Source organism: Spinacia oleracea, chromosome 3, assembly GCF_020520425.1.
Source record: "Spinacia oleracea cultivar Varoflay chromosome 3, BTI_SOV_V1, whole genome shotgun sequence".
NCBI lineage: Eukaryota > Viridiplantae > Streptophyta > Magnoliopsida > Caryophyllales > Amaranthaceae > Spinacia > Spinacia oleracea.
Window position 1 is genome coordinate 155,628,629 of NC_079489.1, and position 26,267 is coordinate 155,654,895.

The following is a 26,267-nucleotide window of genomic DNA, read 5'->3' on the forward strand; positions in this document are numbered from 1 at the left end:
GATTTGATATTGCGATTGTAACTCTCTTTTTTCTTTGTGATAACCCCATTTTTATTGTTGTTTTTTGACATTTAAATTTTTCATATATGGGCGTGTTCGGCAGTAGCGTTTGAGGTAGCGGGTAGCGTTTTGACCTAGTCAAGACGCTACTTGTAAAATTTGTGAGTGTTTGGCAAGGTGGCGGTTTAGGTAGCAGTTAGCGGTAGAGGTAGCGTTTGGGTAGCTTTTAAGGTAGCGGGTAGCTTTTGACAAATTTATAATAAAGTTTTAAAAAATATTCTACCTTTTATTTTATTTTAAAATATCAACCGCTACTTTTACCGAACACACATATCAGTTAGCCGCTATTTTGACAGCTAACCGTTACCCGCTACCATTCACCGCTACCCGCTACTCGAACCGCTACCCGCTACCCGTTACCGCTAATTTTACCGAACATGGCCTATATATACAGATTTTAGGAGATTCTATTCTTTCTGATCTACAATACACAAAAAATGTTATGCTTGGATTTTTTTTACCACATATTCCATTTCAATATTAAACCAAATATTATGAATATGATATAAAATTCATTCCAAGATTAAACCAGACAACTTCAAACTGGTATGGGAATTTAAATCCGTTCCCACATGATATGAGGTACCATTCCATTCCATTCCAATATAGTGAACAAAACGACCATAAGTAAATTAAAAGGTGTGAATGACTTTAAAATTTGGATGAAACGGAAAGTCATAGCTTACTTAATTTTGGGGCGCAAAACAAAAGTGGCCATTGGGCCCAATTGCCAAGAAGTCCAGTTGTAAGGATAAAGAGAAAACAAGCATTTTGTTTCTCCAGTAAGTGTGCGCCCGCGCGTCCCTGCAACTCAATTTTCAAAAATATAATGCCTCCTTAGTGCGCTTGCTCGACCCTGCACGAGCTTCTTTGTTTGGGCTATGTGGCCTATTTTTCTTCATACCTTTACCTTATTCATTTGTACTACATAAACCCAATTAAACCTATTTTTTGAATTTTGTAGTGAGATAACACATAAAGCACAAGAGAGTTAGAGAAAAAAAATCTTGGTGTTCTTACTTTTATGTTTTTTGTTCTTCATTTTTGCTCAAGAAAACCACAAATAAAAATTATTCGATCTTTATTGAATTAATCTGACGTCAATTAATAACACTTACTCCATATGAGATTAACTTATCTTATTTGAACTTATCGTATCTTATCTAATTCATATTTAACTTATTTTATCTGAAATAAGTCGAATGAAACCAAACCTTAAGATATGTTCGATATCGTTATAAGATTCAGAAAAAATACCCCCCCCCTCTCTCTCCTTTTTCTCTCTTCTCTCTCATCTTTTAGGGTTTCAGTTTTTTTTGCCGCTTAGGCCGGAAATAGTCTAATTTCTTCGGAAATTAGACTATTTCCGACCCTTCTTCTTGTGTTTCATTGTTTTTCTTTATGGTTTGTCTTGTTTTGATTTTGTTCCCAATTTATTCTTGGGTTGTTCCCAATTTATTTGGGATTTTCCTAGAGTTTTCTAGGTTCTTGATTCTCATACATGTATGGGAATTTTTTAGGGTTTCAATAATTGGGAAGGAGATTTGGATTCATACAGGTTTAGGGTTTATCATCAACTCGCCGATCAAAACAATTCGTGCGCAAATTGCGAAGGGCTCTACTTGGAAAGATGCGAAAACATCGAAAATCACTGCTCGCGTTAAGCTAGAAGCGGTGGAGTATGAGATGGGCTTTAGGATGCATAATAGTAATTGTTTTGATTATAACAGTTATGTATTTTCTTTGAATCTGTGGTATACAAATCTATTTTATCATTGTAGATGCCGTATGGCTGATTATTAATGAAATTGTTCTTCCCTGTCAAAAAAAAAAAAAAAAAAGATATGTTCGATATCATTATTGATTTTGAGTTTTATTTTTTCAAAAACCAAAAATTGATTTTATCTTTTGTTTAAAATTTCTCAAAACTGTTATAGAACGCACATCTTTTACGGTTGAAGAAGGTCAAAAAATAAACTTTTTTTTTATCCCCTACCCCCTCCACTTTGTATCTCATCAGTTGTACCGCCATAGTTGTTATATCAAATCTTACTCCAAACCAGAATAATTTGTCATTCAATCTTTTATAATCTCCTCATGATCCAACTAAAATAGTAGTCATAAAACATTTAAATCAAAGAATGGCTAATTGAAACAAGGAGAAACCAGAACATGTGGACATGGCAGGAAAGAATAATTGGAAAAATAAATAAACCGATTGGACTGTGCTTTGAGTCAAATGCGAAGAAGACCGCCATGTTCATTGATGATTTTATGAGGATTTTTGAGCTATATTTTCTAATCCATATTATATAATTCATGGAGGAAAGTTAAATTCTCTCTCCTAATGCTTATTTGATTGGTTTGCAACAACCGATATCAAAAATAAAAATAAAAATACAGAGTACAGTTCATCCAATTGAACACAATAAAATGAAAATACTGAAGAGCTTGTATACGCCTATTTGCTTGTAGCCATTAATATTAATCTGATGAAACCTGGTTGATTTTGATCTTTTTTGGATGTTTGCTATAACAGATAAAAGAGAAGTTGGGGAAAACTATCGCAACCACTAAAACATGTAGAAACTCATATGTAGTCTCCACCACTGTCTAGTCGGAAATTAAATTGCAGAAATTCGTTGATTGTTGCCGTTCACATGCCTCCGCCGGCAATAGCCATCGCTTGTTGGATATTGCCTAAAGATGACAAAGATAAAGAGTAGGGGCACACATTTCGAAAAACAAAAATTTCAAAATATTATTTTAGTGGTTTTGTATTTACCGCTGCGATTTTGTAAAAGCTCCGTGTAATTTGTTTTTTTAAACAATTTTTGCCGAACGAGTTTTTAATGTTTAGGAAAAGAAAAAGAGAATGAAAACGCGAACACTCCCTTGTTTTTTTTAATATGTTTTTTCTTTGGTTGTTATGTTTCAATTTAGTTTTTTTTTAACATGATGCCTTCAATTGATAAACTTCATAGCTAGCCCAAAAATTACCCGTCAATTTCGTGAAAGTGTAAACACTTCTGGCGCGCTCACTCCAATCCTCCGTTTTCAATTGGGGGAAAAGTTTAAACCCTAGAAAAAAAATCCCTCAATTGTCAATTCGTTTAAGCCCAGATCCTCTTTTCTCTAACAAAAATGCCAAACGATCAGCTCGATTTTGTCGAAATTCCCAGCGACGACGACGAAGAATACGCCTTACCTCAGCCGCGAAGCAACAACCAAGGGCATCCACATTCGAAGGTTCCAGAATCTTCCCCGAATGTTGTTTCAGTAGATTCCGAATCCACGAAGCAGAAGCTTGATTGTCGGAGTTTCTGGAAAGCCGGCGCCTATGAAATTGGCCCCTCATCGTTTGTTCCTGCTCAAGGTTTACCCCCACCCCCCCATATTTTCTACATTAATGAATCAATTATATTTTTCTGACTCCGTTTTGTTTGAATTGATTTGTAAGTGTTGATTTTTTGTATAATGGTTTGTTTGCAGGTGAATTGGAGCATGCCCGTGTCCACCCCAAGTTTCTTCACTCAAATGCTACTTCTCATAAATGGGCTTTTGGTGGTGAGTTCATTTCTGTGTTATTAAGTGCTTACCTCTTGATTGAAACGATTTCTGTAGTTTCTTAATCAATTACTTGTGTGCTTGTTGATAGAGGAGCATGTAATTAGGTAATTCTGGTATTATGGCCATTACCTACAATCTATATATGTTGAACTAAATTTCCTGAACTAGTTAATTTTCCACATTATACTCATAAAACTTTCAGTGAGAATCTTTAGACAAACACGATTGCATCTGTATATAAGGCTCCGTTTGGTAAGACGTAAAACATTTTCATTGTAAAATGATTTTCCATGGAAAACATTTTTCAAGGAAAACATAATTTCTAACTAGTTTTCCTTTGTTTGGTAACTTAAAGGAAAATGGGAGAAGATGGTGAAGATTGAGGGGAAACAAGGAGAGGGAGGTAAGGAGGAAAGAAGGAAAAGTGGTTTCCCTCCCTTTCAAATGGAAAAGGGTTTTCCACCTTTGAGGGAGTCATGGAAAATTGTTTTCCATCCCTTACCCAACCAAACAACGTAAAATGATTGAAAAGGGAAAAATTGTTTTCCATGAAATCGTTTTACGCCCTACCAAACGGAGCCTATAACTCTTATGGTTTGATTATGTGCATAGGATGTCCATGCAAGTGTGTGTATTACTAATTTACTACTGAGAGGACACTGTTTGATTTTTTGGGTTTGTGATCTGATTTTAGCTTGATGCACAATTTTATGTGTGATTCTTTGTATTTTACGTATTGGGATATGGAAACGGATCAGTTGTGTCCATTTCCGATTTCCTGTGCTCCGGGCTTCTTATGTTACCACTTACCACAAGTGAGGTTAATTTATTTTTTGTAACTTGAAGTTTTGTTTGGTAGAAAGGAATTGGAAGGAAACGACAAATATGGTTCCCGTATTTGGTTCCAAAAATTAAATTGGATTTGATGGGAAAGGAAGGCAAATGGAAGGAAAACATTATTAATAAATCTTCCCTTTCCTTTTCTACCAAAGTTGGGGGAATTTGTAAGGAAAGAGAAAATTAAAAGCTGTCAAATGATTTTTCTTTCTTTTTCCCTCACTTCCTTCCACCAAACCAAACAACAGAAAATAAATTAAGTTTACTTTCTCTTCTCTTCCCATCTTTTCCTTTTCCTTCCCCTTCCTTTCCCTTCCCTTCCCTTACTAATGGTGTACCAAACACACTGGAAGGTTATGTAGGCCAATGTTTATGTTCAATGAGCTTTGGGTGTGAGATGCGGTGGATGGTATCTATTTGTTTTGTTTTTTTCCTTGTTATAAACCCTTCTTCAACTTCAAAAATTCAATATTGGAAAACTTCAAATTGCCAACCGCCCCCCCCCCCCCCTCAGGTAGTTTGAATGAAGTGGCGTATAGAAGTTAGTTCATGAGAACTTATTATGTATCATTTATACATTTTTTTGATTCAACTTCCAATTTTTTGGATACATAATTAGTTTAGCATTTTGACTGGAATAATATCTTATGGTTTCTACTTTCTACAGCTATTGCTGAACTCTTGGACAATTCTGTTGACGAGGTGAATATCCACATCTTTTTTGTCTTGTTCATTTATAGGGCAATATTGGCTTACATGGCGATGTATCTGATTTCAGAGTATTACACCTATTTAACGGTCTACTGCTATGCCTATGATTGCTTTTGGGATTTTGATACTCCATGTTCAAGTTGTAGTATGCTTCATTGCTATCTGATAGAACAAAACGAGTAACACTAGCTGGTAGTTACCTGGGTTACTTTAAATTGATGACTACGGTGGCGTCCCATGCATGCCGAATTTCTCTACCATTTTATTCTTTTTCACTTTAGTCGATTTTTGTTATAGGAGTATGTGGATTTTATGCTTAAACATATGCGATCTTGGTTGGGAAAATGTATGAAGGACTAAAATCTATGTAAATCAAAACTAAAAATGTACATGTAACCTTTGAAAGATGTCAAACCATTCAAATGTAAATAAATGATCGAAAGTGCTACAACATGAAAATCATTTTACTAATATACTAACTTGCGTGTAAAATTTTAGCTTCCTCTTAGTAGACTCATGTTTACGCAATCAAATCTCATTCAGTGATGCTAATTACGGAGTAATAAACACTAGAAATCTAGAATGCGTGATCGATTGGAGATTGTTCTGTGCAGCCCTGAAACTTGCTTGAAGAGTAATTCAAAGAGATAACAAGATGTAGATATTTGATATTTCAGAATTATAACTTTTACTATCAAATCTATACCTTTGTCTTACAAAGAAACCAGTATTCCTAAGTCGGGGTAAATTAATATCAAACCTATACTTTTGTCCTCCAAAGAAACCATGCTTTTTTCTTCTAGTTCAACAATTCTAGTTTATGTGTTTATTAGTAGGGGTGTTCATGAATGGGTAACCGTACCGAAACTATGTTTTAGTTTGGTAACCACAAGTTCTGGCTAGGCATTTTTTTGAACCATAAATATGCCGTTTAAACCGGTTACCGCTTGAACGGTTGACCGCTAGTTCAGTAGGGTTAACCTTAAACCATTAAATTAATAATATTTTTTTTTGTGGTTTATTATTACCTTCGTACACATACTTTTTGTGGAAAAAAAAACATTTTAACAATGAAAATCATGGCATATTAGCCTATGTATGTAGTTTGTCTGTTTGCTCATAGTTTCCTAAAGACTTTCTGTTTAGATATTTAGTATTGTGTTTAGGCTACTGGTTACAACGTAATACAAAATATGTACTATATTTTCAGAATCTTAACCGGGCACAATTTCGTAAATAGTCTAATCAAAACTAACAATAGTATTTTAGATAATCCGTAGTCTGTACTATGCAAATGTGAGAAACTAAAGTTTTCGTACAACAAAAAACGTAATTAAGTTAAAAATAAAAAAAAATCATTTCTGTTTTTCCTGTTAGCCATTTCAAAAAAATCGTAACCGTAACCTAGTAACCGCTGTTTTTTTCAGTTGGTTACTGAACCGTTTATCTTAAAATTTCCGATACAGTTACCTACCGTTTAGTTTGCTTTTTCGGTTTTGGCTTTTTGTGAACACCCCTATTTATTAGTTTCTGTTCCTTGTTTGTGGTTGTAGATACAAAATGGTGCTACATTTGTGAAGGTTGATAAAGTTCTTAATGTGAAGGATAATTCTCCTGCTTTACTTTTCCAAGGTAGTAAATTGTTATTAAACTGTCTTTATGCTATTGGGACATGTGAGCATCACATGTTCAGTACAAGGTGTTGCCAAAAATATTGCTGTATATATGCTAAGACGTCTGACTTGTGTCTAGATGATGGTGGTGGAATGGATCCAGAGGGCATAAGAAAATGTATGAGCTTGGGTTACTCATCGAAGAAATCAAATACCACAATTGGACAATGTAAGTTTTTTTTTTTAAAAATAAAATAAAGAGTTCTTGTAGCTTTCTAAGTTTAGATATGAACATTTGCTCTAAAGCCGGCATAGTTTTCCCTTTACAGGAAAAGTGAAGTCTCATTTTTACTCTCCGCGTGTAGAATGTGGAAGGGATTATCCAATCACATTATTTGATTAGATCTCAAAATTCAACCCTGGGTTGTAATAAATAATTATACTGTATGTACGGACATGAGTGAATGAAATGATAAACAAAGATAAAGAGAAAAAAAACTAATAATATGTTAAATCCTCAAAAGAGAAAAACGTGAAATAGACAAATGAGAGGGGGTAGAAAGTGAACTGGCAACTTAAATAATTAAATCTGTGTACCTCACTAGGCCCTCCACACTTAAAACTAGTTGTTCAATCTATGTGCCAGATTTCCAGATGAATAACATTGATTATAGATGCCCAATACGATTGGGTTTTTTGGGGTGTGTGTGTGTGTGGGATATCTTGCCAACACCTTCTTCGGGTTGAGGCTGCCTTCATTTTATCGTTCCAGTCAAGCAGTCATTGCTCTTGCACCAAATTTATTTCTATTTGCCAGTACTCTCAAAGGCATGTCCATTTCTGATGGAGCCAAAGATTCATTTGTTCTTTTGGCCGTCGGATGTAATGGACTAAATCAAAATGGCTCTTAAAACCTCTTCGCTTCCTTTTGATGAAGTAGAAGATGGTCGTCCCGTTGTCGTCCCGTTATCGCTTTTGGGTCAATTGGAAACAACCTCTCTGCAAATGCAGGGGTAAGGTTGCGTAGACCCGACCCCCCTTTACCTCGCTTCTTGCGGGAGCCCTTTTGAGGCAATGGGGTAATGATAATGATGATAATGAGTACTCTCAAAGGCATCTTGCTGAATTATTGAGGAAGTGAGCTCTGATTAATATGAACAAGAAAAAACTCTTAGTAAAGTTTGTAAATCAGATGGATGGAAATTTGAAATCTTCTTATGGTATCTTGTTTCTCCCTTAATTTGCTGATCTTTCTTATGACATAAAGCCTTGCTTATTCTCCACTTGCACAACTTAAGTATCCAATCCTTTTGATCAATGTAGATGAGAATTTGAAGTTTCTTGTTCAGTTGCAACAAACAGATGAAATTTAACGAGCCATTTCTTTTTAAAATTTGCTAATTTTGTTAGGCGTTAATTTTTCCTAAAATTGAAGTTTTGATTTCTTCTAAAAGTCCCATTGGTTTATTTTCCACTTTCTACTCTTTGTTCAGTAAATTTAGGTACCAGTACCATCTAAAGCAAATTTCATGGATTTTATTTTTAGTTTGGATGTAGAATATTCCGTAATAAAATTTTTTAATTGTGTGCTTGCTGCAAGTACAATAATGGCTCCTCCACACCTTTGCTTCTTTCCAGTATGCCTTTTCCATAGTTCCCTTTTTCTAATGATAATGCCTTTATGCTTCTGCCTGTTGATAAACGAACCATGCGGCTGCTTTCAGATGGCAACGGCTTTAAGACAAGTACAATGCGTCTGGGTGCTGATGTGATTGTTTTAAGTCGCTCGACTAATTCAGGGTAAAATTTTCTGGCGTTCATTTGTAGCTTTTGATGTACTGGAGTTCTTGTTCCCTGCTTTTGCTCTCTGTTTTCAATATTACTCCCCTGTTTCTTTTGCCCCTATTTTTTTTCTCTTGCTTTATACGGAGTACAAGGGGATGGAGAAATTTCGTAAAGGTTAAATTAAAGGGAACAAGGTTTGAAGAGATTGGGTGACAAAGAGGAGGGAGAAGAACATGGCCTTTTCAAGCCTGAATTGTGATATTTTTCTAATCAAGGACAAACAAAAGTCAATAGTTCATAAATCATAGAAACTCTAGTACTCCAATAAATTTTACTTGGCTTGCAAAGTTAAGTATTTTCCTATCAATGTAAATGCTGAAAACCTCGGAAAAATTGTATATTCATCTGATTTTCAAGAACAAAAAAACTCACGGTTGAAAATATACTCAGCATATCTACAAGTCGAGGGGTTGCTTAACAAGTTAACGCCCACAGAATGTAAAATCGTGGCCTCGAATTAAGTCAATGCATCTCTTGCATTGATGAGTAGAGATAAAAAGAATGGTAACATCATCAAGTATGCTAGGAATGGTTGCATGAGGTCATGCTTAAGAAAAGCCTTCTTTTCAGAGTTGGGCTTCTCTCTTTTTTTTTTGGCAAGCAAGCAAAAGTATGTACATTTCAAACTTGAACAATTTACAACCTAAATCAGGCCTGAAAGTGGGACGGACCTTCTAGGAAGGATCCTCCTGGCTTACTAACCCGAAAAAGCAGTAAGCAGGCTAAAGTAAGCCTGAAACAACTATTCAATACTAGTTACAAATTGTGAAACCAATTTCTATCTATTGTACTTACACTTCCCCATATAAGGCTCTTAACTCTTTTTGTAACTTGAATTCTTTGAACAGTTGCATCAATCTGGTGATTTTCAGATCCATAAGTGCCGGCTATGTTCATTGTCATCTGTTTTCTTTAAGTACTGGGAATCGGAGAGAAGTTAGTAATTTAGACCAGTGTTTCAAATTATATGAGCTTAAATGGCAGTGTTGATCCTTGATACTATGAATCTTATTGTTAAATTTAATTTGGATACAGAGCAATTAAAAGAATTTCCATGGATGGACGAAGTAGGCATTAACGCTGAAATTGTTGGAGTGGGATTCGTGCTTTACACTGCTTCGATGCCCCAATGATTTCGATCGCTTAGTAGGGATGTTGAAGCAACTTTGTGACCTGAATTATGAGGTCGGTTTGTTCATTGTTAGTGCTGATTGAGCTTGTGATGTTGGGTAGTCATGGTGCAGTGTCGGTGGTAGAGTTGAATTGGCGGTGTTGGGGTTAGTATGGTGAGGGGTGGTGGTTTTTTTGTTCGTGAGAGGTGGTGTTGTAAATGGGGGTAGGTGGTTCTTTGGTTGGTGAGGGGTTGCGATGTAGAGGGGAAGGAGGAGGGAGAAGAGAGTGGAAGGACAGAGGAAAAAAGGGAAAATAAATAAATAACCTGATGTTCAAGCCATAGGTCACCTAGGACCATTAGAGGAAAATATACCCAAAATTCCGGATTGTTAAAAGTAACTCAAATGTGGTATTATTATTTGTAAACCGACTCGAAGGTAGGATTATTATAATCAATTGAACGTCTCCTGAACACTGACTTAAACTTCTTTCCGAGTTAATTTTGATTCTTTTAATTGACACTTTCAGGCGAGCTACGCAAAGTGTTGGTCTACTATCTTATACCTTCTTGCGGTTGACAGGGCAAGATGATGTCATCGTCCCTATGGTACTCTCTTTGTTTGAATCCTGGAATTGTTTTAACAATTTCCATTGGGCCATCATATTCTCTTCTGGTTTTTATCTTGGAAGTTTGTTATTTACCCTGTATCATCTCCAGGTTGATTTTGACATTTCTAATCATTGGGCAGAGCCTATAATCTATAGCTCGCAGGATGACTGGACAACAAATTTGAAAACCATCCTTGAATGGTCTCCGTTTGCTACAAAGGAGGAACTTATGATGCAGGTTGGTTTTACCGTAAAAAGATATATTGTGTCCCTTTCTTAAGATTTTATTCACTGAAATTAAGTGTTATGAGAGCAGAGATATGCTTCTTTTTCTGACTATTTTTAGATTAAATCATATCGTGCTTTTGCAGTTTGAGGATATTGGACCTCATGGAACGAAAGTAATAGTATACAACCTTTGGCTGAATGATGAAGGCATATACGAACTAAGTTTTGACGATGATTATGAGGTATGTTACTGGAATTTATAACACCATCCAGAAATAAGAAGAAGACAAATGACTAAATCACAATGAGTTGTTGAACTGTCTCGCTTTATTTACATTGTGAAGTAAGGAATAGTCATTGTACTGCGGACTAAGGGTCTGGTGAAAGCAGCTTTTAAGTTAATGCATGGCCAGCGTGCCAGCGTACAGCAACAACAGAACCCTCTGCCCTTGGCATAAGTTTTTAAGATGCCTTGGGGTAATGTTAATGAAGAAATAGGGAAGTTAATAGAGAGGATTGAATCAAGTAGTGCGATGCTATGTTCCCTGTCATGAACCACGAATTTCCTGTTTCTAACTTTTTACTGTATGCAGTATAGCTGAATAATTTATCCTTGCAAGGCCAATGTGCCAAGTGAAACCACATCATTCTGATGTCTGTCTTATATTTTTCTTTCTTAATGTTGTTTGGTTAATAAAGATTAAGGAAGCCATAACTCGCTGTATGTTTTCTGTAAATGTATGAATGTGAAGCCTCTTAAAAATGCTTGGAATAGGAAACGGCGAAACTAAAAGGCGCCTAAAATGCTGGCCCATCTCTCATCATGAGAAACATGTTTGTACTCGGTTTGTATGAAGCTAGGTTTTCGAGCTGTTTTGCTCTACAGTTCCATTTTGTTGTTTAAGCTCTGCTTCACCTGCAACCGTTTTTTCTTATCCTGTTTGTTTTTTTGTGTTACCTCTAGTTTATGCAGTGACTGTAAGTTACTGTTGTCATTAACGTTTAGTTATATTTATTTTCTAGTAAGATTTTATATTTGTATGTCCAGTAACATAAATTTCTTCTTCTCAAGGTTTAATTGCTATGGTCTCAATTTTTATGTAAAAATGAATAATCCTTTTAATCAGCTTTGCAGTGTATCTCCGCGGTTCTGATGCATCTGTTTACACCTTTATTTGATTATTTTTTCGTGTTTAACTTATTCATTATATATTTGGTATAGGACATAAATCTACGGGATGAAGCTAGTCGAGTGAATGGGTTGAAAGTAAACAAGCGAACACTTGAATTGCAATCACACATCTCGTACCGCCTCCGCTATTCGTTGCGGGTGCCTCTCTTATCACTTACGTTTTCTGTTTTCTTATATTCTTTGTAAATTTCTGTTTGCTATCAAACTCTATTTGCATGCTAGTCTAAAGCAACACAAACTCTCTTGCAGGCCTATTCTTCCATTTTGTACCTAAGGAAGTTGAAGAACTTTAAGATTGTGTTGAGGGGTAAACCTGTACAGCAATTCAATATTGCAAGTGAGCTTCTACATAAAGACATTGTAAACTACAAGCCACAGCTTGCTGCAACGTCTCAGGAGGTTAGAGAAATGTTTAAAAATTATGAACACTTTTGAAATTTATCTTCTTACGTGTGCTCATTATTCTAGGAAAGAGAATATTATATGTAGGAAGGGGATGAGGTGGAAGTGTACGTTGCAACATATATAGTATCATGTTTTTGTTAATATGTGAAGTGGGACATTCTTTGTGTAATCTGTCCGTCTCTTTAATATTCTTCACATATGGTTTTGGCACGGAGATTAAAAGTGGTAAGAAAAGTTGAATCAAATAGTTGGAAGTGGTTAGAGAAAGAAAGAAGTTGGATTCTTGGATAATCAAATAGTTTCACAGAAAAATCGAGGTATTAATAAAGCAAGCTATGACAGTGGTCATGTAATGAGTTGCTACCTCTGTTGTGATTGTGAAACTAATTGTAGTTGAGGCTATAATCTTTTCTATCTTCTTGCTTCATCTAGTTCATCTTCATCAGCGCTGCAAGTTCACTGAAAGTTATTTCCTGAGGGTGGAGTAATGATAGTCACGTTTCTTTTTATGTCTCATCTGTAAGCAAAACAGACCTCAATTATTTGATTACATGAGTCATACTTGTGATGAACCAAACCCATCCCATAAGACACCACTTAGGGTTACGAGCTCATTATTCCTCTTTTTAACTGCAACACTTTCCTTTATAGAGTTCCAGTATAATTGCAATATTACCTATTTTTTATGATTTTATCTCTATTTCTCTCCTCATCACACGGGTACCTCTTTTATCCCTCTCTTTCTCTCTCCTCATCATATGGGTTCCTTTATAGTGTGCCGCCCCCTTTGTTGCAATTATTTAAGAAACGGAGGAAGTATACCATAAAGTTCATGTACATTTGGAAAGTTTTGCCGCATGTTGAATGTTAACGTCTGGTTTTAATTTATAATTGAACCGCTATGTTGTTCTGCAGCATTTTTGTGTTGAGATACTCTTACGTTTGACACAAATGCTTCATCCACTTCAACTATTCTGCATTTTATCTATCTGCAAATTTAACAGTCTGTGTTATCATGATAACTTAACTGGACGGTGTTGTTTCCTGAGATTCTTGCTTGAATGGGGATGTATGAATTATGATTGAGTTTTCTTCTTTGTTCTGATATTAGATATTTTTTTCTTGTATTAACTATTGTTGTATTTTCTTGTCTAGGTCGTAGTTAAAACAACCATTGGATTTATAAAAGAAGCTCCAGATCTGAATGTCTCTGGATTCAATGTGTACCATAAAAATCGTCTCATAAGGGTATGCTGGCTACTGCTGGTTGTTCTTCTTACTATGTCTTTCAAATGCTTATGATACATGCTATATTGCACTCTTGTTGCACATAGTAGTTTTAGCTTATTTTGGCTTTATTCCATCTGCTGACTGGATTGCTTTAATGTTTATTTTGTCATTCAGTAAAATTGACATTCTTTTTATAACCTTTCGTACTCCCTTTGTTATTTTTATGGTGTACCCACTCTCTGTTACCCACTTCTATTTTGTTCTAATTTTGGCACACTTTTTACCATCTTGCCTGTCATACTCAAATATTTACTCCTCTTCGCTCATTCTCGCTTACTTTATCCATATTTATTTTACACCCACTCACATTTCTTAAAACAAGAATTTATAGTAAATGAATACAAAAAGAAAAAAGGAGGTAGTATTTCATATTATCTATCACATAAGGTATCAGGGTACTATTACTTATTATCTGCCACTTAATGAGTTATATATCAAGGAACTATTACTCGTCCGTTCAAAACATCAATGTATTTTTTTTCTTAATTCAGTACCAAGCAAAATGGATTTCTTAATATGTGTGCATAACCATAAACAACACTCTTATGGGAATGGAGGATGTAACTTGTAATAATTAGTTGTGTAAAGCTCTGAACCCTCTTGGTATTTTCACTTTCTCTTTCCTTTCTGCTGCAAATGTGTTTTGACAACTTCTGTAGAGAGCTATGTAACTTTTATGAAGACCTCAATAAATCTCATCCATTTATTTTGACATATATGTATGATTTCCATGAAGTTGTGCACCCTCTATCATACTCCTAGACATCAAAAAGTTGGAGTTTCTGTCGCACTCCATGTAGCTTCTGCACCTCTATTTATAATTTGATGCCGAAGTAAAAACGACGAACAAATGCTTTTTGAGCTCCAAATTTTACTTTGTTTCTTTTCATTGCCTCTTTCGATTCTGCAGTCTTATTGATGTATCAACCACATACATATTCATACAAAATTTTTGATGTTTGCTTATTCAAATTACTTGTGGTTGCAGCCTTTCTGGAAGGTCGCACGTGATGGTAGTTCTGTGGGGAATGGTGTTGTTGGTACAATTACTTGTTTCCTTTTTGTTGGACATGCAGTTTGCCTGTGATTCCTCTTATTATTCATCTCTTTGTTTGGATAATTTTCTTATTCTAGAGCATATTGTTAGGTGTTCTTGAAGCAAATTTTATAGAACCAGCACATGATAAGCAGGATTTTGAGAGATCTTCGCTCTTTATTCGGCTGGAAACAAGGATGAAGCAAATGGTTAATGATTACTGGTTTGTTCCACTATCAGACATTCTGTTTGCTTATCCAGTTATCTTTGTAGATTCACCATGTATGGTGTGAATTCTCCCTGCCTGTATTTGGAATTTTGTTTATTTTCTTGTAGTCAGTGAGGGGTTTCCGCCCTGCATATAAAAGGATGATAAGATTTTGTTTCAATTTCATAATTTCTAATGGGGCTTCTGATTAGGATGACACATGCTTTAATCTCATACATGCCACAGGAAAAGCCACTGTCATTATGTTGGATTCCAGCGACGTGATCAGCCTGTTTCTAAGATAAAAAAAGTTTCTCATGCTGATGACCAAGTGATTGGGCATTCAAAATCTGGGACTGGAGCTCAGGAAGGATTAGTTTCAAAACGACCCCGTGTTGATCTTTCTTCTGGTTCTAGAAAAAATTATCCGGAGGATGCGTCTATTCGGAAGTCCATAGTTGAGCTCTCTGCTGTTAGTACTCTACTGACTCTTCACATTCTTTGACTTGATGTCCTTTTAATTTTTATTTCCATCTTAGAGTGTGGTGTGTGAATGAGCCAAGCTGAAGGCCAAACTTGATATGCATCTGAGAAATGTATCTAGGCGTGGCCTTAGTGTGCTCTAGTATGTTGAGCTCAGGCTTGGCTAAGTCCGGGTTTGTGGTTTATGCTTAGCTCTGACTTTTTTCTTAATTTGCATTTTCTATATATGTGTATGTGAACCCATTATTTCGGTGTCCTTGAGCTCAGTGAGCTTGAGCAAGCCTAGCTTGGTTCTATTCCTGCGTCTTTTCTTTCTTGCCCGACTTGGCTTGCTGTCTAGAATTTATGTTGGGCTCGGATGCTTAGTTTTAGAAAGTGTGCCCAAGGCGCAAGGGAAAAGGCTTTAGTATTTTCAGGGGCAGTGCAGTTCCAAAGCTGAGCCAAGGCGATGTCCTCTGCCACCTTCTGTATAGAACTATAGACACGTGCGAGAGAAAGTTTGGGTTGAATTCGAAGAAGAAACAATTCAAATTAAGTGTTATCTAAGCTTTTATTTCTCTGTGGTTCTTTAGTTCTCTTTTATTTCTGTTACCTTTTATATTTTTTTTAGTTTCTGGAACCTTCAGCAGTAGTTCAGCCTTCATATGAATCGTGTTCACTTTTTCTTTTGTTTTGTATTTAAAAACTTCTACCTTTATTCCCCTCCTATTTTTCGTAATAGATCTAGTCGAGTTGATAAATAACTCGTAGAGTTTCTCTAATGTCAGCCACCCACATAAATCAACAATGTATACGAGTCCACGTCATCTAGAACCACCCACCATCTTCTTCTCTCTTTCCTATCTTTCCCGTGAAAACTCACCCTCCGTTGTTTCATGTTTCTCATCAACACTACCACCACGACATCACCATCTATCTCCCTCCCCACCCCTCTAATTTTTTTTCCAGACCGTCCATCATGATCCGAACTGTCGTCATGGCTATATGCTTCGAGGGGCGCGACGCGAATTGAGTGACGGTGGAGGAAGGTGGTGATAGTTTTTGTGTCGGAGATCAGTGGAGGTTGTGGTGGGAGAGTAAGTTGGGAATTGGTAAGTTGTTGGTGCGTGAAGGGTTGTTGGGTTGAATTAGGGATGTGTGGAGAGAGAGAGTATATCATTCTTAACCCTTAGATTTGTCTGGAGAGTGTAATTTTCAGCCGTATATTTAAACTCTGTAGTCTGTACGATAGAGCTATTTAATAAGTCCACCGGCTCTTGACTGTGCTAGGTAAGCGCCCCACTCCCACTCACTAGTGACTGAAGTAATCACCTTGCCACTCCCCCTCTTCTCAAAATTATATTAAAAATAGGTTTTCTTATCTATTATTTTTTACAAGTACTGTAACCTTCTCAAAATTTCAGGAAGGATTAATGGAAATTAAATACCAAAATAATTAACTTAAAAACAGAGAACTACACGTCATGTCGAAAAGGCGCACACCTTTATCTTTTGCGCCCAAGGACGCACACCTTGTAAACTAAGTACTTTAGTACATGTGTGTGTTTGAACCAAATATTTAGTTATTTCAATCTTTCAACATCAGCGCTCCTAACTTTCTTCATTATACACGTTCAATCAGCAATTCAGCAGGATTCAATACTCTTTTGCAACAGATTACAATATGTATACTGCAAAGGTATTGTTTGAGGAGGTCAAGAAACATGCAGCTGTAAGCCTGTAACCATAACCACTTAAGAGTAGTGAAAAATGCTGTTTCCTGGAGATCTCCAATGATCTTTCTCCATTTCCCCTTTACCTGGAAGTGCTACAGATTTTAGTCAAAATATTCCAGGCTTTCTGTACCATCAGAGAAAGAAAATACAGATGTATCACCTTTACAAGGATGTCCTCAAGTTACCAAGATCTTGTTGGTGGTAGTTGCAGCTATTGAGGCTTAACCGATATAGGGTGTAGCTTAGGTCAGAATCTTTATCTAAAAACAATCTAACAGTAACTATACTTGCTTTTACCTTTTCATGATTGCTCAGTTCAGTCTTTGCTGGCGGGTCGGAGTGGTATCTCTACGAGGCTGTAATTCTATCCCATATAGGCACATGCTATTGGGCCTCAGAGATGATTGTGGTGAGCCTTTCCAAAGTTGGTGAGGCTCGATGTCAAAATGATGGCGGGGAGAGGCAACGTGATACTTGTGCTGAAGGGAGTTTTGTGCTGAAAGACGAGGGGGAGGAGTAAGATGGAGTTAAGTACAAAGTATTGTATTTTGGTGTTATGCTGGAGCCTTGGGTTACTTGGCCACATGGGTTTATAAGCTGGTTACCAAATATATAAATGATATACTTCGTATACACAAATCTAGAAAGATCCTAATACGCGTCCTTCGCTCTATTTGCGGTGAGCATTTGAGAGAAAATAGTATACATGACGACATTTTGTAAGATTTGCAATGCACTTAGATAACCTTCTCGTTTGACTTTGTAGTACTACCCTCAGTTTTTTCTTTTGGGAGGATGTGTTTTCGTTTCTTGGACATAAGGGGAGTTCTTGCCTTTTCTTTTTCCTCCTAACATTTGTAATATATATTTGGGAATTGCCTCCATTTTAACACACTGAAGATTGTTTCTCGTCATTGAAATCGGGCATGGTTTGTTAAAAAGATGAGGACTTAAGGAATTATATTAAGGTGATAAGAGAACTAATGTTGAATTTATGGTTTTAGATTTAGGAAAATGTGTCATTGACTACCTAGGTTAGTAGTCACTTACTACCTAGATAAAAAAAAAAGGTTATCAGTTTGCCTTCCTAGGATTGTTATTGCTACCTAAGTCATCATTCCGGCCAAATTATTTAAGATGATTTTAAATAATTAAAAAACATAAAAGAAATTAAAAAACCCATCGATTTATAACCTGAGTCATCGATAATTCTCTTAAATCGAATTTGGGGCAAATTATCGCTAATGTACATGATTATGACATCAAATATGGCGGGTTGTTGACTTGGGTGGCAATAGTAATCATATGAAACTTTTCTAGGTAGTAATTGACAAATTTTCCGACACTTAGATTTATGGTGGCTGTTCTGAAAAATGTCGAAGGGCTTGTAACAGTGTTAAAAGATTGAGGATTAGGAACTCGGTTTTATGGGAGAGTACCCAGGTAACCACCATGCTATTTTTCCTTTGGCTTAATTCTAAGTAGCAGCTTGGGCAGGGTGTACGTTTGATCTGTTAGTCTTTCAAGTACATCTACTGATTATATTTCTTGGTAATGCATTACACCCTTTGTGAAAGTCAGAGTTATGTTCTTTGGTGTCCACTTTGCAGTGTTCTCCTTTATAGGGGTCATAGAAGGTAAACTCAGCTGCTGTTTATGACAACTCTTGCTTTTTTTGTTCCTTTTTAAAAGAGCATCTGAAAATGGGTTTGCAGTTTTTTTTTAGTTTTTTTTTTACCAGTTACTTCTCTAACACTGAGACACTGAGTACTATTTTAAAGTCAAAATTCCTTGTATAGTGGTCAAATGTTGTCTGATTTGACTATTCAGAACATAGTTAATGCTGATGATGTTTGTTGGCTGGATCAATTCATGATACACACTTTTTTCAGAGCAGATGGTGTGTTGGCTTCTGTTTATCTTCTCTTTTAGAGTTTTTGTTTGAACGATATGATGAGAGATTAGCTTACTTCATCATTTTAAGTCCTTTTGAATGACACTTCTGTTTGTCTTATCTAGAGTTCTTGCTATTAAAAAAATCTTAAATGTTACTTTCTTTCATCTTAATAAGTTGTGATATATTGTAGGATGAAGAGGTGAATGATTCTATAGCCTCTCTATCTATCGAACAAATTTGTGAAGAGAACATTCAATTATTCACAAGGTAAGTTGCTTTGTTTGGCCTCACTGATGTTTGTGTATACCAATCTTCTTCAGACATCATGAATAGCTGCATTACGTTAGACCGCGGCATGATGCTAATGTCATTTTATTACTCTTTAGTAGTTACATGTATTATTTGTCCAGTTGAAATGCTAGAAAATTTTAACCTTGGGTTTTGCTGAGAACTATTTCCATTGGTTTTTTTCTCTGCTCAGTTCAACTTTGAAGGGATGTGTCATGTGGATCCTTTGGTATGAAATAATTATAGAGCTAATTGTTATCGAAATACTACAAATTTTATGTATTGGCTTTTTACGTAGAGACACAAGAAGATAGATGTTCTGATGTTATCTATATGCATATTTTTGAACCTAATGCTGTAGGATAAGGTAAGATTTATTTTATAATAAACTACGGAGGATGTTATTGATTTTTGTTAATATTTGGACTTTGCCAATTTCAATATTAAACCTTCACTGATTTTGAACTAAATAGGCATTTGAGTACTTTGTTCATTTGCAGCCTACTCTTGGCTTGAACTTCAGACTTTATCCAAAGTGAGTTTGGGATCAATTCAGTGTGGCACTAGATTGTTGTTTAGTTCACCGTCAATTCTCTTATAACTTACGTAGTATTCATTAAATTACCCTTTAGACCTTGGCAAAGTGGGACCTTGGTCAAGGATAGGGCCACCACACATAATACAAATTAAACCTTTTTCCCCCACCTGTATAAGCCCGGAGTTACAGCTTTGATGATGTAGAACTTTTTATGGTGATTTTGAATAGAAATGGCATACAATTGGGAAAAAAAGAAGTAAATTGGATTTTCTGTGCAGGTGTGAGGAGCATGTTCAGAAAGAGCACGAGCTAAAGCAGACGGTATGTTAACCTGTCATGTTGCCCTGTTCCTTCTACTGTTATCATTCTGAATGTTGTAAAATGGATCGTTTTGTGTCACCGGTTTATATAGGTCAACAAACTAGAGAAAGAGTTGGAAGAAACAAGAAGAAAATGTGCACAACTTGCAGCGTACTTGGAAAGCCGGAAGAAACAGCAGAGTCTAATGCAGCAAGTAGGGCATGTCTAGTTGATGTGATGGTAATCGGAGAAGGTGAATGCTAAAGCCAAGAAATTGTAAGCACTCCCTGATATCTCAATATCTGTTCATGACCTTCAAAACTAAAAAAAGGAAGCGATTTTTGTAGTAATCTTTACCTTTATGTTGTACTTGGTATGGGCGTCTAAGGCTCCGTTCTATTGGACTTATTTTGTCAGAACTTATCTAAACTTATCTGGAAAAAAAACTTATTTGTGTATGAAAATGTCTGTAGAAAACTTCTATTTTCTGAACTGATATTATCTGAAGTTATTTTGTTTAAAACAAGTGGAACAGAGCCTAAATTTCTATATTATGCTTAGGGGTGTGCAAAAATTGGTCCGGATCGGAAAAATGGGCCGGATCGGACCAACCCAGACCGGACCGAAGGCAATCGGTTCGGTCCGGTCCAAACCCGATTGGACCGGACCGATTTTTCCTTAATAAAAATATAATATAACCTATTTAAAAATTTTATTCTCTCCTTTAATATGTTGTTGGGTAATAAAGGTGGGATTATTAAAAAATATGTCGTAGGTGGGCTTAATAAAAGAAAATCGGTCAAAGGTTGGATTAATATTACCAAATTTTCCTTGTAAATATTACTATATTGTTATATATTTTATTTTAGCTTCCAAGAAAGGCCTCAAACAAATAGTTTTTTTATATACAAGTATATTTTTTTTCTTTTTTACCATAATTTTTATATTAAATAAAAATTTGTAGAAATAGGCCTACAACCGGTCCAAATCGGTCCGGTCCGGGTTTTGGACTGATTTTTTCGGTCTGGTCTGGGTTCGGTCCAAGCATAGTCGGTCCGGTCTTCGGGTCTTAAATTATCAAAATTTCGGTCTTTGGACCGATGAACACCCCATTTAGGCATTTATGCTGCATATCTTCATTATGTTTCAACAATTGTGGTTATTTTAAAACCGAACTGCCAATTTTACTATTCCATGAGCATTGAGCTCAAGCTTCAATCCATGCAGGAATGAATATCATCTAAGCAAGCTCTTCCCTTTTATTGAAGTTCCACCTGCAGAGCAACCCTCACGTGGATCGCGTTTTGCTTTTTGGTAATCCGAAGTTTCCGTGGAAGTTTGTGGTTTCTCTTGTTGTAAATATGACTAAATATAGTAAGATGAGGTCTACTTTGCTGTATGTCTTTGTAACTTGTGTGTAGTTCCTTAAGAATGATAATCCTAGAGTTTCGTTCAATTTGTTTATGTAAACTATATGTAAGCTAATCACTAAGATTAACTCTTCTAGAATAAGACCTCTATTAGGAAATTTTATTAGTCCTTTGCAATCTAGATTTATTACAGGTAGTGGGATTGAAGATAATGTTATGATTAAGGAAATGGCACATCTATTCAAATAACCCGAAAAAGGAAAGCATCTTTTGGCTTTGAAATTGGACATCCTTTTTTCTGGTGAATAAAGGAGGGCAAACCCCAAAAGAAAGGACAAAACACTTGTTAGTTCTTAGCAAGCTAATACAGAAATGCTACACTACGAAAGCAAGTAAATGACCAGCAGCAACCTCTACGAATCGCGAACATCCGACACCAACTGAACATTATAGTTAGCTAACCATTCAGCTGCACGATTAGCCTCTCTATAGCAATGTTCGATGGTGATTTCCTACCCCTCCCGACTAATGAGGGATTTACACTTTCGGCTAATGTGAATGTAAGAAGAGTTGGGAGGGCAATTATACATTAACACATGAAACACAACCTCAGAATCTACCGACATTTGTATCTTCTTGCGTCCAGCGTTCCACGCGACCAATAACCCTCGAAGAACGCCCAACAATTCAGCTTTTTTTTTTTTTTTGACATAAGCTAACTAAACCAATATTACGGAAACGTACAAAAGCAAATTAAATCGCGGGAAGCCGCATTTGCCAGATCATGAGCTTGAGTCACTCGTTGTCGCTCCACCTTTTGAACACTGCACCAAGAGAATTGCTTACCTACGTCCTTGATTTCGTCACAATTCAGCTCTTGTGCAAGAAGAATTACCACAATTAATAGTGAAAAACTCATAGAGCTCCCCCCTATGACAATATGATCGTGTATGTTCCCTATTGCCCCTGCTCTCCTTGGGTTACCCTTTGAACAACTAGATATTTCTACTGTTAATAAATTAGCAATTTTCCCTCATCTGCCCATTATCAATTCTAAACTAGTTTAAAACATATGAAATGTACGTGCAAGACCTTAGGGAGGATAAGTAAGTGAAACAGAAATAAATTACTTATTTAATGGGTGATTCCAAATCAATAACCGTTAGTGATAAATAGTACAAATCACATGGCATAAACGTAAATAAATACACTTTTAAAATGTACATTTAACTTCAACTTTTATTCATTTAAGCTCACGATTATTCTTTAACTTCAAATTATATTCATTTAACCTCAAATTATATTCATTTAATTCACTTTTCAATTTCTTTTTTTAATTTGCACCCACTTTTTAGTTTTCCTACCAATTTAATTACGAAAATGCCATGTTATTTGCACTATTCACAAATCACAGTTTTTAATATATACTTTTCCCTTATTCAATAATATCAATAAGTTGAAAAGAAAGAATCCAATAACAATAATATCTATATTTATCTCGAATCCAATTTTATCTCATTATTTATCATTTAAAAATAAAATTAATATTTAATTATGTGACTGGACAATTTTACGTGGACGCTCTAAATGCTCTCGAAAAAAAAACCCAATTTTTTATATGGCAAATTTGCCAAAAAAGACCTTTTATAACTCAAATTTTGCGAGAATGGACCTTATATAATTTTTTTTGTGAAAACACACCTTAAAGTAATTTTTTTTGCGAGAAAGGACCTAAGGGAAGTTTTCGACATTGATGAACTTTTCCGGGCATTAACTTGCACGGGAGCAGCACGTGTGGCTTACGTTGGCTAAAGACAATGATTTTCCCGACTCTTGAATTTTCAAACTTGATTTTATTTCGGGTTTTTTTTTCAACTTTAGGTTTTAAAGCTTAAAATTTTAGAGGAAAATTGAGTGTGATTAGCAAAATAATGCCACACGTGCTTCTCACGTGCAAGTCAATGGCCAGAAAAGCTCAGTCAATGCCGGAAATTTACTTTTGGTTGTCTTTCGCAAAAAAAAATTACATTAATGTGTGATTTCACAAAAAAAAATTATATAAGGTCCTTTCTCGCAAAAAAATTTGCATTAAGGTGTTATTTCACAAAAAAAAAATTATATAAGGTCATTTCTCGCAAAATTTGGGTTATAAAAGGTCTTTTTTAACAAATTTGCCTTTTTATATATTATATATTAGATTAAATAATTACATCTATTCAATAGTTTTATATATTTTCAAGAAAAAATAAGTGGAGCGCTAAAAGCCGCCCCATATTACTCAAAGCCGCCCCATTCATTTACCCATATACCCTCCTATATTTACCCTCCCTTCCTCATTTACCTAGCTTTTACTTTCCCACCCCAATCTTGACCACCACCACCGGATATCACCGTCGCCGGAAACCACCGCCGGAAACCACCGCCGCAAAACTACTCCGGCCACTGGCTGCCAACACCGCCATCATCAATGGCCGATTCATCGCAAGAGGTAATTTTTTTTAGGAACTTATGAATTTCTAGCTTGCACCATGGTATAGGCTTATGAATTTTAAGCTTGTACCATGGTGCAAGCTAGAAATTCATAAGCCTGTACCATGGTGCAAGCTAGAAATTCATAAGCCGGCCTGTACCATGGTGCAAGCTAGAAATTCATAAGTTCCTAAAAAAAAATCCGAACAATTTTTTTTTATTACCTCTTGCGATGAATCGGCCATTGATGATGGCGGTGTTGGCAGGCAGTGGCCGGAGTAGTTTTCCGGCGGTGGCAGCCGACGGTGGTTGCCGGCGGTGGCAGCCGGTGGTGGTTCCCGACGGTGGTTTCCGGCGACGGTGATATCCGGTGGTGGTGGTCAAGATTGGGGTGGGAAAGTAAAAGGTAACTGAGGATGGTAATTGTTGAAAAGGGAGGGTAAATTGACAGGCTAAAGTCGTATTACCTAATCAAAAATAACCTAAGGTCCACTAGCTAGGTAGCAAGGGAAGTCAGGATCGAATCCACAGGGAAACAGTGTTCTTTTCTACTATTAATCAACTAAATTAGACTATTGGGAAACAAGAATTGGTTGGTTTTGTATGCTAAGACTACGAACGATAATTACACAATTAAGAATTCAGGAATTAAAGGATCTAGGGCATAGGTTCACCAGCAAATGACAATCCAAGACGATAAACAATCACAATAATCAACAAAACAATCAATTAGACTAGCATGCTCTCTCGAATCGATACTAATCATAGACTTAGAATTAACGGGCTCTCCTACGTATTAATCCTAATTCCACCTATTGACACAAGCCTAAACATCAAATTGCATCTCCCGAGTCTTAACTTGATATTGCCAAACTACCACAATTAAACCTGCGCAAATCTAATTGTATAGTAATAATAACCAATCAATAGGAATTAATTTCAATGCCAACAATCACAATTATTCAATGTCCCTTCATGTTATTCATGGATCCCCAAACCCTAGAAATTAGACTACTCAAGCATATTAACAATAAGCAAAGCAATTGGCATGATTGAAAACATAATTAAAGCTTAAACAAAGAATTGAAATAAGGAATAATACCTAATTGAAGAACAATGGTAAATGAAAGCTTCAATTTTTGATTGAAAATAAACTAAGTGTTTAGAACAAATTAGAGAGAAAAATTAAGCTTAGAGAGATAAACTAAGTGTTTTAATACTAGGATATGAGATAATGAAGTCCCCCACTAAATTAACAAAGGCTATATTTATAGTTTAGCCTAAAAACATAAGGAAAAACCGGAAAAAAATAAAGAAGGACGCGCGCGCACAACGCCTTGGGTTGTCGTCGCCCGGTCGGGCGGCTCTCCGCCCGACGGGCGAGAAGCTCGAAGTCCGCCCGACGGACGCAGGGCTGCCCGACGGGCGTAGGGCGACTTTCTGGAAACCTTCTCCGCGCGCCCGGTCGGGCGCCTCTCGCCCGTCGGGCGGAGAGCGATTTCTGCTGCTGCTGCTTCTGATGGGCGCCCGGTGGGCACCAGGCGAAACTCCGCCCGTCGGGCGCCCTCTGACGAACTGTTCCTCTGCTTGCTCGCCCGATGGGCGAGGGGCAATCCACCGGGCGGAGGGCTAAGTGATCCGCCCTTCGTCCACAACACCGAGTCTAACTTCCGGGGCTCGATCATGAACATCTAGGGCTCCCGTAAGTCGACAAAAGTCGTCCCGAACTCCCTCGGGATCCTGTAGTGGCCTAAATCATCAAGAAACGGGCCTAAAAAGACCAATTTCTCACTAAGTATTCCTGAAACTCACGGCACACTAAAATACACAGATTAGTACTAAAATGGCTCCTAGGAGCTCATTTGACGCATAAAAGTACTAAGGGACGGGGGTGAAAATATTATATAAAACGCACATATCAAACTCCCCAAAGCTAGATCTTTGCTTGTCCCTAAGCAAAGAAATCATCGATGAACACAAAACCAACTTCACCCCCAACATATTTCAAAATGAACACATAATCCAAGGTAAAATCTAACAAGTATGCATCAATGTCAACCAATTGTGGGACCCGACTCTCGACTGTCCTAGATTACGGTCAGAATCCCACATAAGCCAACTGTTGGGCTTGTAATGTTTAAAAGTTTGGAGTCGCTACCCTATTTTATCCGATAGGGACCGGATTTTTGAAATCATCATTTTCAGGGGAAAAATAATTATTTAATAAAAAATAAATTTCTGAAAACAATGATGGCTCCATAAAATAAAAGGCTTTTTTCCTATGAGATCTGGTCTTTTGAAATCAAAGATTAAGGTCCGGGGTATAAGTTAGGAAGATCGAACGTCTGGAACTCGTCTCTCCCTCTATTCTAAAACAGGCTCCTACTAATATGTTGTCCCTATTTTTCTTACAATAATTGGTTATGATCATTCACGATGTTATTAACTTAATGCATAATGTCACATAATTTACAAGTAGTCAAACACACT

General features: G+C 36.5%; 1 protein-coding gene across 1 annotated transcript; it reads left to right on the forward strand.

Moving 5' to 3' along the window:
* The first annotated feature begins 3,041 nt into the window (after positions 1-3,041).
* Positions 3,042-21,520, forward strand: LOC110777946 (protein MICRORCHIDIA 2). The gene is made up of 19 exons (XM_021982520.2): positions 3,042-3,436; positions 3,553-3,627; positions 5,135-5,169; positions 6,732-6,810; positions 6,931-7,020; positions 8,516-8,591; positions 10,278-10,356; positions 10,468-10,596; positions 10,730-10,828; positions 11,809-11,916; positions 12,028-12,177; positions 13,339-13,431; positions 14,462-14,513; positions 14,621-14,732; positions 14,964-15,189; positions 19,003-19,079; positions 19,917-19,959; positions 20,051-20,214; positions 21,166-21,520. Exons 1-18 carry the CDS (start codon positions 3,205-3,207, stop codon positions 20,165-20,167), a joined length of 1,872 nt encoding a protein of 623 aa, XP_021838212.1. The 5' UTR covers positions 3,042-3,204; the 3' UTR covers positions 20,168-20,214; positions 21,166-21,520.
* The last annotated feature ends 4,747 nt before the right edge of the window (positions 21,521-26,267 follow it).